This window comes from Accipiter gentilis, chromosome 11 (assembly GCF_929443795.1).
Source record: "Accipiter gentilis chromosome 11, bAccGen1.1, whole genome shotgun sequence".
Lineage (NCBI taxonomy): Eukaryota > Metazoa > Chordata > Aves > Accipitriformes > Accipitridae > Astur > Astur gentilis.
Window position 1 is genome coordinate 13,172,759 of NC_064890.1, and position 16,454 is coordinate 13,189,212.

General features: G+C 38.6%; 1 protein-coding gene across 11 annotated transcripts in view; it reads left to right on the forward strand.

Moving 5' to 3' along the window:
- MAGI2 (membrane associated guanylate kinase, WW and PDZ domain containing 2) overlaps positions 1–16,454 on the forward strand; it is a 763,702-nt gene that overhangs the window by 457,151 nt on the left and 290,097 nt on the right. For all 11 annotated transcript variants that reach the window (XM_049814030.1, XM_049814031.1, XM_049814020.1 and 8 more), the window contains one exon: positions 2,642–2,761. In XM_049814030.1, the coding sequence (XP_049669987.1) occupies positions 2,642–2,761 (120 nt within the window). The remainder of the gene's footprint in view (positions 1–2,641; positions 2,762–16,454) is intronic.

The window sequence follows — 16,454 nt, forward strand, 5'->3', positions numbered from 1 at the left end:
CCTGAAATTTAGTCCATTACACTTTTCTAAGCAAGTTTACCAAAGACTGTGACCAAAGTAGAGAAACAGAGGGATAACTGAGTCTGTTGTTGGACCTCTGGTGAGACCTTGCAGTCATCCCTGCTGAATATATATCCATGTGTTTAAAACAAACTGCAGTGTATTGACACTTAATATCACAGGATCATTGAAAATTTAGATTGAGAGGGAGCTCAGTAGGTCATCTGGTCCAACTTTCCACTCAAAGCAGGGTTTACCTCCACATTTTATATAACTCCTATTTTTGTCTGATTGATAAACTTCTGTTAATCGTAGTTTGGTTACATAAAAAAATATTGAAGAAACAGTTAGCTAGAGGTACTCATCTAGTATGCCAGCTTCTTCCCTGTGCCATGTTTGGGAATAACACAGCCTTGATTTGCCAAAGTGTTTTATGAGGAAGGTACGGCTCCTGTCAATAGATTTAGGGAGTGAAAAATTCCTCAGGAGAGAGCATGCAGATCAAACATCTGATACCTGTGCTGTTAGCAGAGCTCCCAGGAGCTTAGGGTCTTGCCAGAATCCTTGTGCTTCTGCACGGTTCTTACAAAGGGCTGGAGATCTTTGAGGGTGCTGCTGCATCCCCAGAGGTCAGATATTCCATGGGGAGTAAATTCAGTATATTTATGGAGAACCTAAATGTCTGAGTGCTTTAACTCTGAAACACAATAGTAATAATTCTAACAAACCCGTGTCTGCAAGTATGAAATTCCCAGAAATAAACAGCCAAATAAGACAAGTTTTAGTTTTAAACGTTGAGATGAAAAGGGAATTGGAATTGGACAAAAGATGGAACGTGTCTTATAGATTTATCAAAACATATTCCTGATGTTAGCTACTGAAATTTTAGCTTCTCAGGCTCATTCAGTCTTTGCTGTAGCCATTCAGGCTGCCTGTGAGGAGAGAAAGGTGTCTATGACAAGCAGTCCCGATAACCTAACTAAGGCACCATTAAGTCTCTGTGTCTCCACCGACAGCAAGGAGTTTGGACAACTCTGAAGGCCATCCAGTGCTTTGGCAAAGCTGAGCACCGGCCAGTGGGAATCGCTGAGAGCATGGGAGTCCTGTCATTGTCACTGAGAGAACCTTGCACTTCTAATGTGCTCTTTGTTGCACAGAAGTCTCCATTAGATCTAGCTATGGAGTGGGATTCGGTATGCGATTAAGACAGCTGCATTTTGGGCAGCGCAAGGGATAATTTTGTGCATTTGGGGCAGTGCAAGGGGTATTTTGTCCTTGGGATATCTGCTAGCTTCACATGAATATCTAAGGCGTCCCACAGAGACCTATGTATGGCCAACTGAATTGAGCTCGTAGCAGGTGGGCAGCTGAATAGCTCTCCTGCTTCCACCATTGATGAGATCTCTATTGACTGTAATAGTTTATACACATGGCAGAAATGTAGACAATTACATTTAGTTTTCTTAACGTCATGATGAGCCTCACACGAAATGTGTCAAGAGGTTTAAATGCAGATGTCTGAATAATAGACATCCTAAAGTAGATGAAATAGATTTTATGTTAGCTGATCTGAAGAGATGTCTGAATCCCTACTGCATAGTATGAAAGTCACGATACAGTAGTTAAGGTGGTGGATTAATAACTGAGGAAGAGACCGTGTCTTTTGCACAGTATCATAATGCTAAACTTTCGTCCAGAAAGCAGAAGATCTTGTTTCTACCCACTTCCTAGTGTCAGCAGCCTTGAAACCAAACCCTGTGAGTGTGATGTAATCACTATAGGATTGATAAAGAATTGATTGATTATGATGTTTCAAACACTGGGACTGAGGAGGACCTAAAACTCTTCCATTTCCAAATGGAGTTTTGAGACTTACTGAGTGGTTTCAGTCAAAGTAGGGATAGCCTGACCACAATAAACTAGACCATTAAGAAATGAGGTCAAATTCAGATGCTTCCCTGCTAACATCTCAACTTCTGCTAGCTAAGCCGAGTCACTTCTCAGCATGTATGAAATACTGTCTGGCGGCATTTAGGGAGTTCTGTCATCCAGAGATGACACTAGAGGCAATAACTAAATATAAGCACCTTTGCAGTTTGACAGCATGGTTAGCAGGTGATTTGAATCACTCAGTCCCTTAAGCCTTACCATTTATCAAGTCCACTTATGACACTGAAACAAACAATGTGAATACAACCCGTATGGATTTACTTAGAGATTTATTATTTTGTGTACTAAATAAATGTTTAAAAGTTTATGAAGCAGATTAATTGTAGACAAGACTTTGTTTGAAGCCATAGAAAACAGACATCGAAGATTTGTGTTACCTCTGAATGCCTGCTGTCACTAAGGGTCTTTCTAGTAACATAAAAAGAATAGCAGTATGATACGTTTTCATTAGTGAGAATAAATAATATGGGTCCAAAGAACATCTGGCATGATCTTAAACATGCATCTCATATACCTCTGTCAGCTTCAACAAATGTAGCTATATGGTATTGAAAGACATCCTCACAAGGAGTATGTGCTATATAATGTGCTGCATAAATGGTTTACTTTGATAAATTTTCCAAAACTTTCAAAAAGATCATTCTACATTTAGGTCATGTGCTTGACAGTGTGTCTTTTGTCTTATTAATAGGCACCACAAGGCCACATAAGGAGGGGGAAGTCCCTGGTGTGGACTATATTTTCATCACTGTTGAAGATTTTATGGAATTGGAGAAAAGTGGTGCTCTCTTAGAAAGTGGAACATATGAAGGTAAGCACGCTTTTACTGCTAAATCTGTCTCATGTTTCCATTATGCTTTTTTCTAATCGATGGAATTGCACTGGGACATCCCATTACAAATGTGTCATTGCTACTGTTATCAGAAATTTGTGAAAAGCCATATGGCAATTATGAAAATATTTTCATATGTAAGAGCTAAATGCAGATGGTTCATTGTAATTTTAGTATATATTATACTGGTTAAGAGAAACAGGATAATACATTGCATGTACACGAAAGAAACACTAGTTCTTTATGCCAAATACTTGAGGAGATTTCCACAAAATTTCCGCAAACAGTTGTTTTTCTAACATACAACAAACAAACTCTATAACAGAAATCAGTTGTAAGGCTGACACTTTTCCTTTGCATGTGTGATCCTGCAAATACCAATCTATATCAGAGGTTGAAGTATCACTATTTAAGTAAAACAGGAAGGATTTGCTATGTCATGTCTGATGGGCTTTGTAAAGTTATTGAAAAGAAGTCATTAATTTTGTAATATGACAGAGGGATGGGAACTGTCCTAATGACTGTATTAGAAAATATCTGTATATGGGGCAAAGAGCCAGCAGCTTATTGCAGAACAGTGCTTCCCAGGAGAACTGATGATTCATCTGGTTTTAAACCTTTTCCAAAACACAGCTATCCTGAAACTACTATAAATGGAAGGGCAGTTACATAGCAGGGCATTTTAATAAAACCAGAATAATGCTATACTATTTTAACTCAAATGCTTCTTAGAAATACACTAGTATTTAAGATAGCTGAGTAATGGTTAGGTCTTTTTACTGTAATCTTCAAAATGACAGGGAACACCCTTTGTATGAAAAATATGACCCATACATATAAGAACACCTGGGTGAGTAGAACCATTTAGAGGAAGCAGCCCCATATTATTACTTTATAGCAAAAGAGGCAACAAAGATTTTTTTGTCCTGACTTTGTCCCTGTCAAGGAAAGCATCTGAAGATAAATAAGATGCTATTCACCCCAAAGAAAATCATTAGCTGTGTTAAAAATAGCAGGAAAGAAGGTAATCCTTTCTCACCTCATCAGCACAAAGTACCCATGGGAAAGTAAATAAATTTTCATAAAGAGTTATATCAATACAGAACTTGTAACAAAGATTTCCATTAAAGAAGGTCAAAGAAAGGAAAATATATTGTATTTTCCTGTTCTACTTTTTTCCCCACTGTCTGACACCTAATGGTAGAAGTTACCTAAACATCAATACAAGTACAACACCACAGTTTTATGTTTATCAGAGGTTCATTAAATAACAAGCCTTTCTTGAAGTATCTTTTTATTACCTTAGGTGTTTGAAACTCACATTAAAAGAGTTTAAGTGTAGCACGAGTCTGTCATTGCTTGACCATGTAATTTCATTAGTTTGTAGCAAGTTCATAGAGACTGAACTGCTAGGTTAAATTACTTCACAGTGCTCTTCTGTCCCTTGAGGGATACAGAGGGGTGTCTTTTAATACCAGCTACCAGAGCTGAGTGGACAGTAAGGTGAAATATTGGTTGGGGAAGTCTGCATAACTTCTTAAACAGGCTGAAGACCTAGCTGAAGAGAGGTCCAAAGTCATGACTATGTAATGTCTGTCACATCATTTACTGATCACAGATGACAAGTTCACTGAAGCCAAGAAGTCAGATACTAAATGCAAAACAAAATAAACTCAACAAACCAATTTCTGCATAAATCCTGTCTTTGATTCCCAGGTTTCCCAATCACCAGATGTGCATTCTGACAAATAATAGATAATATATTATCTATCTATGTATTATGGCAAATAATAGGTAACACATTAGAAAATACACCTAGTTTACAGATGCTGTTTCTCCTGTTCCCATATAAAGACTTTTGGACATGACCTTACAAAGCTACACCCCCCCATTTCCTGATGAATTCCTAATGACTGTAGTACCTTCCTCGGGGAAGGATTTTGTTAATCATTCCATCACAAGTTTTCCTGAGCCCATTAAGTCTGCAGTGATTAAGTTTACCAGTGACAATTATACCAACCCGAGCAAAGAAGTTTTCAATTCCCCCCACTAAGAGAAGATGATTTTTGAATCCTTCCATAGGTCAAGCAACTTACGTGAGCATGCGTGTATGGGAGATGAATTTTCTCTCCTCATCAACACTGGTTATGAGGCCTCTGAAACAAATCAGCTTTCTTTTTAATAATTCTCCATGTTAATAGATTGGTTTGCAAATTTCTTTATTATTGCCTTTTTTTTTTTTTCCTTCAAAAAATCATTCTGTATTTAGCTAAGTTTCTATAGTTTAGCTGAGTCGGCCTATGCTGATTGTTTAACCACAGCCACTATGTACCAGTTTCTCTCTACCAGAAAAAAAATGTTTTAATGAAGGGATTTCTCATTTAGTTGAGATAAAAAGACAGACTCTGTGTACATGTGTTGTTTTTCACCACTTCTTGACTAGAGACATTGATTCATTCAATTTACCTTCTACTGTATGAATTCCAGAGAATCAGAATCTTCCAGGTAAACCAGAGGAGAAGGAGGCCAAGTGGAGACTTACCTGACGCTGAGTCTTTGTATTGTTCGTTATAGTGTTCAGTATTGTTGGGAGGGGGGATATTTTCTTCACAGTAATGAGAAAAATGTGAAAACAGTCAGAAACTTTTTGGTCTGATGTAAGCAAATAAAAGTTGTGATTCCAACCTTAACAGGATACAAAAGTGAAGCCAGTATATATTCTTAGAAAAGTATAGTTCTGTAGTTTTGGGGTTTTTTTTGAAGCACACTTTTTTTTTTGAGTCTTAAAATAGATTTTTATTTTATAAAAGCTTCAGAATTAAAAATAGGATGCTCTGTGACCTCCTTACTACTTACGCTTTGAATACGCCTTTCTTTATCTACCACTTTTTGACAACTGTGCGTGACTGTAGTATTCCAAAGGGCTGTAGAAAAGCAAGTATGTTCATGATAAAAACTCTACAAATCTGTCTTTTTACCAGTTTTGCAAATATGAAAACAATTAGTTTCTGTAGGACCAAATCCATTACTATTTTGACCTTTTCTATTTATGTCTTTTTGAGTAACTGATGGAAAGACCAAGCCATCTTTATAGATATGAATTATTTTAAACATGCTTAATCGTACATAAGCAGTTGCTGCGCGTTTTGCAGCTTACCTGTGGTAAAGTTCCATGGCAATATAGGTGACACCATTCAATGCACAACAAAAGAAAGAAGAATACAAGGCTCACTTCCACTCTCACTCAGATTAACAGTGCAAGTCACATTAACTTCACTGAGTTCTGAATTTGTAATAAAATTTCAGTGAATTCCACCAACACATTGCTGTTTGGGGCTGGGAGTGTTTACCTGAAGCACATCAAACTCCATTATTTGGAGATCTTTGTATAACAGCGCAGCCAAATCCTAAAGGTTTCACTTTGTTTCTTTTTAGCAGAATTCCAATTTACTGTACTGATTAAAGGAATTCTGATTTCGCCCAGAATGATAACTTCATTGGAGGTAAAACTTGTTTCAAACAAATATTGGGGTAAGGTAAAATAACCATAGGTCTGTAGCAGAGGAGGAAGTGTTCCTGTGCAGAGTGAAAGCCACCTGCCTCTATTATGCAGACTCCTGTCACACAGGAGGACATGCCCCAGCAAAATAATCCACATTCCTTTTCCGGTTTCTGGAATGAAGTTCATAGATGGTCTTTGAATTGGCACAATACCTGCAAATCTATAAAATGCAGAATAACAAAGCTGTGATGAACAGACAAACTGTGTGTATATGTGTGTGCTGTCTTTTATGACTTCTCCAATAGGAGGGTTAGCTCAGTATACTGCCATCTCTCTGATATGTCAAAACTTGTATGGAGATTTCATGGATCACTGACTTTGAAGGCTGTTCCCGTCTCCTGATTAGATCAGCAAAATTTCTTAGCCAGTGCAGCATATCAGTAGACTGGAAATGTACTTCAGATGTATATTGGTTAAGAATGCCAATGCTCATAAACAGAAATGTAACAGCTTCAATGTTATTTCCAAAACCCAGATATGCTAAGGCACATGATTGAAGGTTATGGTACAACATCGTTATGAAGAATTAATAATTTAAGAGTGTAAGAGTAATGTGTGCTATGGGTAGAATTACCTTTTAAAAGTAACATATGCAGTAGCAGTACCAGACATAACAAGAATTGTTCAGTGTATAAATAGTGTAAGAAAAAGAAACGTGTTTGTTGATAATCCATAAGGACATAAATGCATTTCAAATACACAAAAGCAAGAAGGATTTTAGCAATGTGGAACTCTCCAAGAAATGCAGACATAGAAAAGCTTGTTCATAACTGTTAAAGATGTGGCAAAATTATGAAAATAAGTGAATTCAACAGGTACACCTATGAATAATGTACTAAGTAGAACCCTCTTTTTTCCTATCAAATTTTTGTTTGCTTCGAAGAGCTCCATAGCAGCTGTTCTATAAAAGACATCTTATTTACTATTAATATAAGAATAGTCTTTATTTTATCCCATGAAAAGCAACCATTTTAGTTATTCTGCCATTAATTTTGTCAAAAATGCACTTTTTATCATTTGCTTGTTCATTTGGAATGATCTGAAATTCATTCACTGGTTAAAATTCAAAGCTTACTGAAGCTATTTAACCACTTACATGATCATGGACTTCCCTTGGCCCCACTGAAGTCCGTGGTAAAATTCCACATAGCTTAAATGGAGACAGAATTTCACCCATATATCTTTTTACTGATGGAGTATTATTTGGCAGAAGGTTGAATGTTAGCTGGAATTTCCTTAATATTCCAGAACTCCGTAGTTATTAAGTCTTTAAAAAATAAAGGTTGAATACATCCCATCGTTAAAACGTTAGTGTTCTGTATTACTTGTTTATTTGACAACACAAAACTTACAGTTGTTTTAGGAACAGTTTGAAGGGATCAGCTTACATGTTTTCAGTTGAGTCACCATTATGATGAGCTCCCATGGGAAACCGAATGTGGGTTGAAGCTGAGGTCTTGCCTGTGATTCTTCCCACATGATGGCACATAAGCAACACCAGGAGGTGCTCTGATTCCAACCATCTGGAGATAGTCCTCATACCCAAGAAGACGTTAAGTTTTACATAGGCTTTCATTCCATCTCTCAAGCCAAATTTAGCCTAAAACTTTCTAAATGATCTAAACCCTTCTGTTCAGCTAATGCATTTTGAATTAACATTTCATTTTACTCTCTGTAAATTTAAAATATGAGTTAAGGACTGCTCTGTGTAGGCAATGGAATTTTTAATTACTGCATTGTGGTGACAACGGTTTTATAAAGAAGTCGTGTTTGATTCCAGTAGTTTTGATTCCATTCTTCCATGTAAAAAATTGTAAGGAATTCAAAATTCCACCCATTTACTGTATGAGGCGTTCCCTTACGAGCAGGACATCCTGAGCACTCTACAGCAGAGGGATACAAAGGAATGAATGAAAATAAGGGTAATAAAACACTACCCTCCTAAGACCTAAACACAGGAGTTAATGAAATATTCTGATTTAAAATGGAAAACAAAGGAATCATGAGGGTAGGTATATATACACAAAAATAGAGAAGCAGTCCTTCAAAAGCCATGTCTTTTAACAGCAGAAGGTGTTTTCAAGGGCATAGACAAATGGAATGAAATGAGATACTTCATAGTAAAGATCACATTGCTGTTGAAAGTGCCTCTTGAAGTGGTAGATCCCATATCAATATGATGACCACTTCTCACCACCACATTCATAGAACATGTAAATGTGGATATATCAACATATAGGTCAAAAACTAGGAGAAGAAATCTTAAATACAGTTATTGACTTCATGATCTGACTGAGTTCTTGTACCTGTTCTATATTAGTAAGATTTTACGGGCCTTGTTGTGTTTCCTCTCTTACTCTTGGGGCGGAAGAGGAAGTTGAAGCTCATCATTAAATATGAAATGCAAAGAATGTAAATGCTCAGAAGCTCAAAAATGTAATGTCAGTGGATATATCAACCTGTATAAGGAATCCTGTCTACATTTCTTAATGCATTTTAAGCCATTAAATATCACATTTGCTTCTTTTTTTAGAGTTTGTTTAAGTATTTTGTCATTTTCTCAGGGAACTAATAAAGAAAGAATCAAAATTGAATAAATATAATTTCCTTTTTGTATGGAAAATGGCTGGTTTTAAAAATTATACTACTGCAATATAAAGGGCAACTATCTTAATGTTTACAGTTCCTTTTTAAACTTTCTGAAATGTAGGATTAGTGTAACAGAACGTATCCTTCCTCTCTGTTCTGAATTGGAGGCTGTATAAATGCTCATTATTTTAATAATTGGTATTCCTGGTGTGTGGTTGCTTCTATATTAGGAAATCAGGCCTCTGTCTTAGCTGGCATCCAGAGACAGGAAGACTGGTGACATCAAAATACTAACTGTTTTGCAAGGGGTGCTGCTTGCCTCCTGCTGCTGGGGCTGCCATGTGAGGGTAGTAGTCCATAGTCCTGCTGTGGTCCTCGCTGCTGCAGCTTGGGCTCCTCTCCCTTTTCTGCAACAAGGCTTATGGTTAGAGGGTTCCCTCCCCCAAGTGGGTCCCACAGTAGGTCACCATCCTCCATAGCAGACTGGTGACACTTCAACCAAGCTGCTGGCTGGGGAACGCTTACAGATAGCTGAGGCTGCCCACTGTATTAATAGGCAAATACTATTCTTTCAGAAATATTGAAGATATGGTCAGTTTTGGCCTGCTGCAAGGATGCAAGCAATAAGAAAAGATGATATCCAGATGTTCATCATAATGTAGCAGGGACACGTGTCAGTATAGGTCAAACCCCCTCCTGAAGGCATCCAGGAAATAGAAGCTTATGTGACTCTAGTTTTAAGTGTGAAATTAGAAGAGTGGGACCATTCTGCCTTTAAACAGACAGCATCAAGAGTGGGACCATTCTGCCTTTAAACAGACAGCATCCTGATGCCAAGATGTGATGGCTTCTTCATCCTGTGCACTTCCAGAGAAATCAAAGAGATCACTGGCTCCCCACAGCTTCTAACAGGGTTCAGCTGAAAGAAAACCAACAGCCAGTGCAATTGTCTCTGTCTCCAGGAACATCTTTCTGCTCACATCTGCCGCCCAGTAGATGGTTGTACCAAGGATGGCCATGGATAGACTTGATCTGTGCGTGGGTTGAGTAGGCTGTGATTGGGATGCACCTGATTGAGCTGTGTTGCAGTCAGCTGCTAGACTGAACTCCCTGCCTGGCCTGTCAGACAGCTCTGCTGCCTAAGCAGAGGGTGCTAGGTGGCCAGAGCAGTGTTTCTGACCACCACAGGGTGCTGGCTGGTGCTCTCCCTGAGTCAATGTGCAATGCTTCTTTCAACCAGTTGTGTCAGGCACAAGGTCAGAGACTAGCCACTGTCACATGTGGCTTGGTAGAACCCATAATTCTGCTGGCTGATGTGACGTAGCTCAGCAGAAGTGTATATGGACATTCAATTCATCTAATTTGTGTTCTGTTGAGATCCTGTGGCTACCACAAGCAAAAACTTATTGTCAGCTGCTTTAAATTACATCATCCGGTAATTTTCATAAGGGAATCAGATGGACATAAGTTCCCCAGGCACACAACACTTTTCTTTGCTCATGTGTGTTCCCAGGATGTAGAGCAGGACCAGGTGCCACACAGCACAAGTTATATGGGTCTGTGTGCCCCAGAAACCCTTTCTGCTCAAACAGGCTCACTGAAACCACTGTCAATGTTCTTTACTTTGTATCTAAACCAGATGAGTACCAAGAGGATCTTGGCTGCAGAGAAATCAAGAAATTACCTTTGCCTTCATGCTTTTTTTCTGAGATGGGTTGACCGTGTGTCAGCTCAGCCCAAGACCTGCCCTATACTTTACAATTCTGTGCAGTCAAAACTGAAGTGTCCAGACAAAAGTAATGCAAATTACCAGAGGAGCTGTAGGGAATAAATTCAGAGAACTCATCAGATAGAGCTTTGTTGAGTAATGATTGAGAAGCTCAGAGAATTTAAAATATGTGAACCCAATGGATGAATAAAGATAACTCAAAGTTGAGCAAATAAGTAACCATGGCTAATGTGATGAATCTGGAAAAGATGAACATTTGGATTTGATATTGGGAACAAATTTTCTCATACTGATGTGATTTAAAAGTCAGAATAACTTCCAGAGGTGGAGATCCAAGTTTCATCTCTTAGGAAGTTTAAAAGTAGTTATTAGTAGAAATATTCCTGCAGTAGTAGAGGGATTAATTAAAGGCTGTAGTATAGTATGGTCTACTTCAGTAATAGTATTTATTAATGTTGTCTATGTGACACATTAGGTTTTGACTGTGGGGTTTTTTATAAAACAGATCACAACCAGTTAATGTGTGCATTTCAGATACGTTTCTAACTGAACTTCGACTGCAGTATGTATTGTGCTGTTTTAGTTTAAATGCAGATTGTACTAGAAAAACACTGACAAACTCTGTACAGCCTGAGCTATCAGGCTATCACACTGATAAGGCACATTTATCTGTAGTTATTACAAAAGATGGTAACAAATTTATAATCTCAAATTACAAATCCGAGTGATGTGTTATTGCGCTGGAGAAATGTTTAGCTACATTGCACAGTTACAGAGATCTCATTTTTTTCATGCATTACTGGAAAGACACAATGTTTGTTATATCATATCCAGTTGACATGCAATTATCATGTTATTATGAAGTTCCTCTCGATTTTATATCCTCTTGGGTACTACACATTCATATTTGTGATATTCCTCATTATTCAGCTTCAGATGAGAAATGATCACCTTCCTGTAGCAAATAGTGTCCTGCTGAATACCACAAACTGCAGTCCAAAAAGTGTTTGGGAGGCTCTTCCTAATACACATAGAGAAAATCCCCATTGCTGCAAGTCTTTCCATTTGTCAACCTCAGAATTTTCCAAAAATACTGAAGCAGCTTTATTTTCTAAAGACAAGGTATACTGAAACTTCCATAATACCTTCCTATTAACATCTTCCTATGAATCAAAGGATTATTTTTTTTTCTGAGTATGCTCCCTAAATCCCTCTTGGCTTTTTTGAAGATAGATTTAACGACTGCCTTCTCTCATCTTTGCTCCCTTAGTCACCACAGCTTTTCAAACATGATAAGAGAATGGTCCCAAAATAACATCAAGCCAGATTCCCAGCACCTTCAGATGCATCCTATCCAGTCCTATGGACTTCCATATGTCCAGCTGACCTAATTTGTACCTAATTTGATCCTTCTGTACTGTGGGTAGTACATTGCTACTAAGCAAAGACCTGAAAGGCCTGGAAGTGAGCAGCAGCCTTTGCCAGTAAAGGCTGAGAAAGTGAAGACATTGAGTCCTTCACCAAGTTATCCTTTTCCGTGCACTCCATCACTTGGTCACCAGCCACATTGGGCAGCAGGCCCACGTTCTCCCCAGTCTTCCTTTTGTTGCTGCTGTGGCTGTAGAAACCTTTCCTGTTGCCCTTGATGTTTCTGTACTAGCAAGGTTTGGGTTGTAGTTTCTGTATTCCTATTCTTTCAGCAGAAACTGATTTGCAGCAAGGCATAAAAAAATTCCTTCTTATGGCCTTGGGAGGACTTGTGGTTTTTTGAAATCTCACTTTGATTACTCTGTTTCAATAGCAAGGTATTCTGGGACACTTTGCAGTACTGCATGCAACCCTGGCCATGGCTGGTGGACTCCAGACAGGTGTACAAAAGTGTGCATCTTGCTGCCTGCTGGCACAAAACAAGGGAACGGGCTGCTTCCTGTCAAGATGACCTTAAAATAATGAAGGACATTGAGAGAAGCAGGTTGTGCCAAGTGTGGAATAATGCAGTATAAGTGTGGGAAGAGGGTCTGGATTTGTATGGTTAATTGAAAAGAAGGATTCAGCTACTGATACAGCTTTTTCTGCAATAGAGTTACATTACTTCCCAAGTGAGCTAATTAAAACAAGATAAAAGACCAACAAAACCCAAGCACTAAAAGAAGTGCTTGTGTTTCAAAGCAAGGCAGTTTCTGATTAAAAACAAAACAAAACAAAAAACCCTAAAGATATTAAAAACAGACAAACAAAACCTTTCAAGTGTACGGAAATCCATATATTGGGTTTACATTGTTTTCAGAAATAATTACTCTGCGTTTTACTTTGTGTAATTGAAAGAATAAATAGATCTACAAGGTTTGTTGGCCAATGGAATGCTCACCTTGTACTTCCAGTAAAAGTAATGGAGATACAATCAGAAATCAAGGTCAAATGTGCTGGTAGACAATGAAATATAATAGCCCAGTTGGTGACCTACATCTACAGTTATTTTATGTTGTATGCATACAGAAAAAAAATAGCCAATACAGAATAAGCTTTAAAAGATCCTATTGATGCAGAAGAAACCTGTCCCAGCCTAAGGAAAATGCAACATATTCAGTGCACCAGCACTGAAAGTAGTGCAGGAGAGGTGCCACAGCATCTTCAAACTGAATGGCTTTTCAGGATTTAGATTTACCTTTCCAGACTCATTTAAGTGTAAGTCTAAGCTCCCTCAGTCATCACCAGGAAGAGATAGGATGTGACTTAGCCATGACCACAGCATGTTGATATCTGACCTAGTTAGAGCATCCTCAAGGCTGCTGAAGATCAGAGGAATGCAAAGACAAAATTCTTGCTTTGATCTTAGTTCACCCCCAAATTATGTTACATACTCTATCACTGAATTCAGGACTCCAGGAGAAAAGTCTACAATTAAAAAAAAATAAATCTTTAAGTCCTTCTGAGTTGCATAGTGATGTGCCTGATAAGAATAATGAACTTTCAAATTGGTGATAGGGATCAAATACCCTTTGTGTCCATGGAAAGACACATTTGCAGAGTCTTCCACAGACATTGAGGTAGGTTGTAGGTGAATGATACAGTTCTTCCTTTGTGTTCTGTGCATATGAATGCTGTCCCCTAATAAGCATAGAGGTTATATCAGCTTCAAATGAAAGAACCAAATTGATGTTATTTCTTGTTGCTATTTGTATTTACATGGTATCAGAGAGCCCCAGGCATAGACCAGGGACCATTAGCTGGGTGCTGCAGAAGTAGAGAAAAAAAGAGAGACCTTTCTCTTGGTAATTTATGATCACAGCATGAGGTGAAGGAAAATAGGTGAAAGCAGCTGAATGTCAAGCAGTAGGTCTCCATGGACCAGCAATTTGAATGCTGTCATGACTGTACATAGGAACACTTGGAGAGAGGTGAAAGAGGTGTGAAAGAGGTAAAGGAAGAGAGGTATTGAAGAGGCAATGGGCACAAACAGAAACACAGGTTCCATCTGAATATCAGAAAACACTTTTTTGCTGTGAGAGTGACCAAGTACTGGCACAGGTTGCCCAGAGAGATTGTGGAGTCTCCATCTTTACAGGTATTCAAAAGCAGTCTGGACATGGTCCTGGGCAACCCGCTTCAGGTGACCCTGCTTGAGCAGGGAGGTTCGACGAAATGACCTCTGGAGGTCCCTTCCAACTTCAGCTGTTCTGTGATTCTATGAAATCATAAAGTTGGTGACATCATAGTGTGGATATAAATAGTTCTTCCTGAGGGCATGTCAGGAACAACAGGCAGATACAAAGAGATTTTGTAAGAGATGGTGCTAGCAAGAACAAGAAAGGTGAAAGCAAATGCTGAATTGAGTGAGGAGTTATGCAGGTGGGAAGGTGAAGCTGGTATAGAAAGTAAGTGAAGAAGGGAGAAGAGGTGGGTGGTATGATGAAAAAAGGGTGCTGGTAAATTAGCCAAAAGTGGCAGAATGAGTGTTTAAAAGGGAGGCAAATATAATGGTGATTGAATGGCTCTTATGACTGCGAGTGCAGTGTCCTCTGACTCTAAGGAGGGGGAAAGTCCCATCATTGGGAAGATCTGGGAAGGTGTAGCTCACAGCTGTCTTCTTGCCGCATTTAACAAGAAATATGTTATATTAGTTTAACCACATACAAATGGAGAAGCTGAAGATTTCACAGCTTAAAACTTCACTAGGAGAGTTAATTCCCACTTAAAAAAACTTTAAAGCACAGTTTCTAGTATGGAACAATGTTATTGTCAGTATTTTTAACACATTCTCTTAAAAAGAATTATATTCAGTCTGGTTCACAATAACCCCAAAAGGATGATTCTAAAGCAAGCTAGTTTACCTTTTTAATATTACAGTAGGCTGCACAGGCTGCTTACTATCACAAAATATCCTATTAACAGTTTTCTATGATAAGGTTTTGAAAGACTTTTATAACAGAGACAAGAGGGAAGGTGCAAGTATTTCCTCCTCCCTTGCCCAGTATATGCAAGGCCTGTTAGAGACTCCACTGCAGAGGACGTAGGCTGTGGAGCAGACCCTGCACTGGTTCAAGGAACTCTTCACTTGCTACAGATAGACAAAGAGTGTACCAAGGGAAGCAGTATCCTCCTCACCAAGCTGACACTTGGGATATGTCAGACAGAAGTTTGCTTTATGAGTTAGACCTAACCAAAAGCCACTGGCTGTTCTAACTTCAAAATTGAGAGTCCTTTGAAAAAAAATCTGTCTAATCTCCCTGCGGAGATTTTGGTTGCAAGTAGTTGTATTGGTAATCCTTAGCAAATGTTTCATTGTCATGTTTTTCCCAGCTGTATTTTGATACTAGTCAGCTGAGCATAAAAACTCTGCAGCTAAAAGAAATAGAAATAAAATCTCCTGTAGGCTACTGAAATGGTTATTATCTTTGGAAAACCTCTACTTCACTGTCTGAGACAGGATAAAAATCTCTTGATCAATGAAAATTCAAATTAAAACTCTGACTGATTCAGCTATAAAAAATATGAAAGGAGATAGATGGTATGAAGACATGCATGATTATATGCTTGGTGGTGAAAATTAGCTGGGAAGAGAAAGGAAGCAAATCAAAGTGAAGGAATTCCCCTATAACGCTATTTAACAAATTCCCTTCATAACCTCACATGGCAGTGCCTTTGCAGTATCAGCCCCCAGCCTTTGCTGCCTTGTTGCAACCCCCACATTGAGGGGTTACTGTCAATATCAGGGTGGGTTCTTCTAGCTAATGGAACCTGGAGGTGAAGAGAGTACTCTTGGTTGATTAAGGTAAAACAAAGATATTGTTTTGCCATCCATAGGAGGGATGGGGTTGTTGCCTTCTCCTTACTTGGATTATGGTTAAGGGTAAGGTAGAAATCTCTAACAGGAACGGAGTCAACAGGAGGTGCTTTGTGTCATGAGGAGGCTAAGCTGACTACAGCTCAGTAACCCTCTTACCTCACTGTTTAGTACAAGCTCAGAGAAGCAAGGAGAAAGATTCTTTTTAGGGGCTTTGAGGTGAAAATTTGGTGTTATCTTCTACATAGAGGCTTAGATTGAATCAGCTGGAGCAGAGCCTGCTTCTGTAACTTTCTGGGCTTTAAGCAGTTTCTACCTAAATTCTGTATGCTTTTTTATCAGTTATGAGTAATTTACTGCATCCAAAACTATTTTTGACTCTTGGTAGTAGTGATTTTCTCAGTGAAAGTCACAGGGGGGGGAAAAGAAAGTCACTCCAGGCATAAGATTAAAGGATGATGTCTTAGAAAAATCATTCTGTTTTTTGAATGTTTCATCAGCTCCTCAT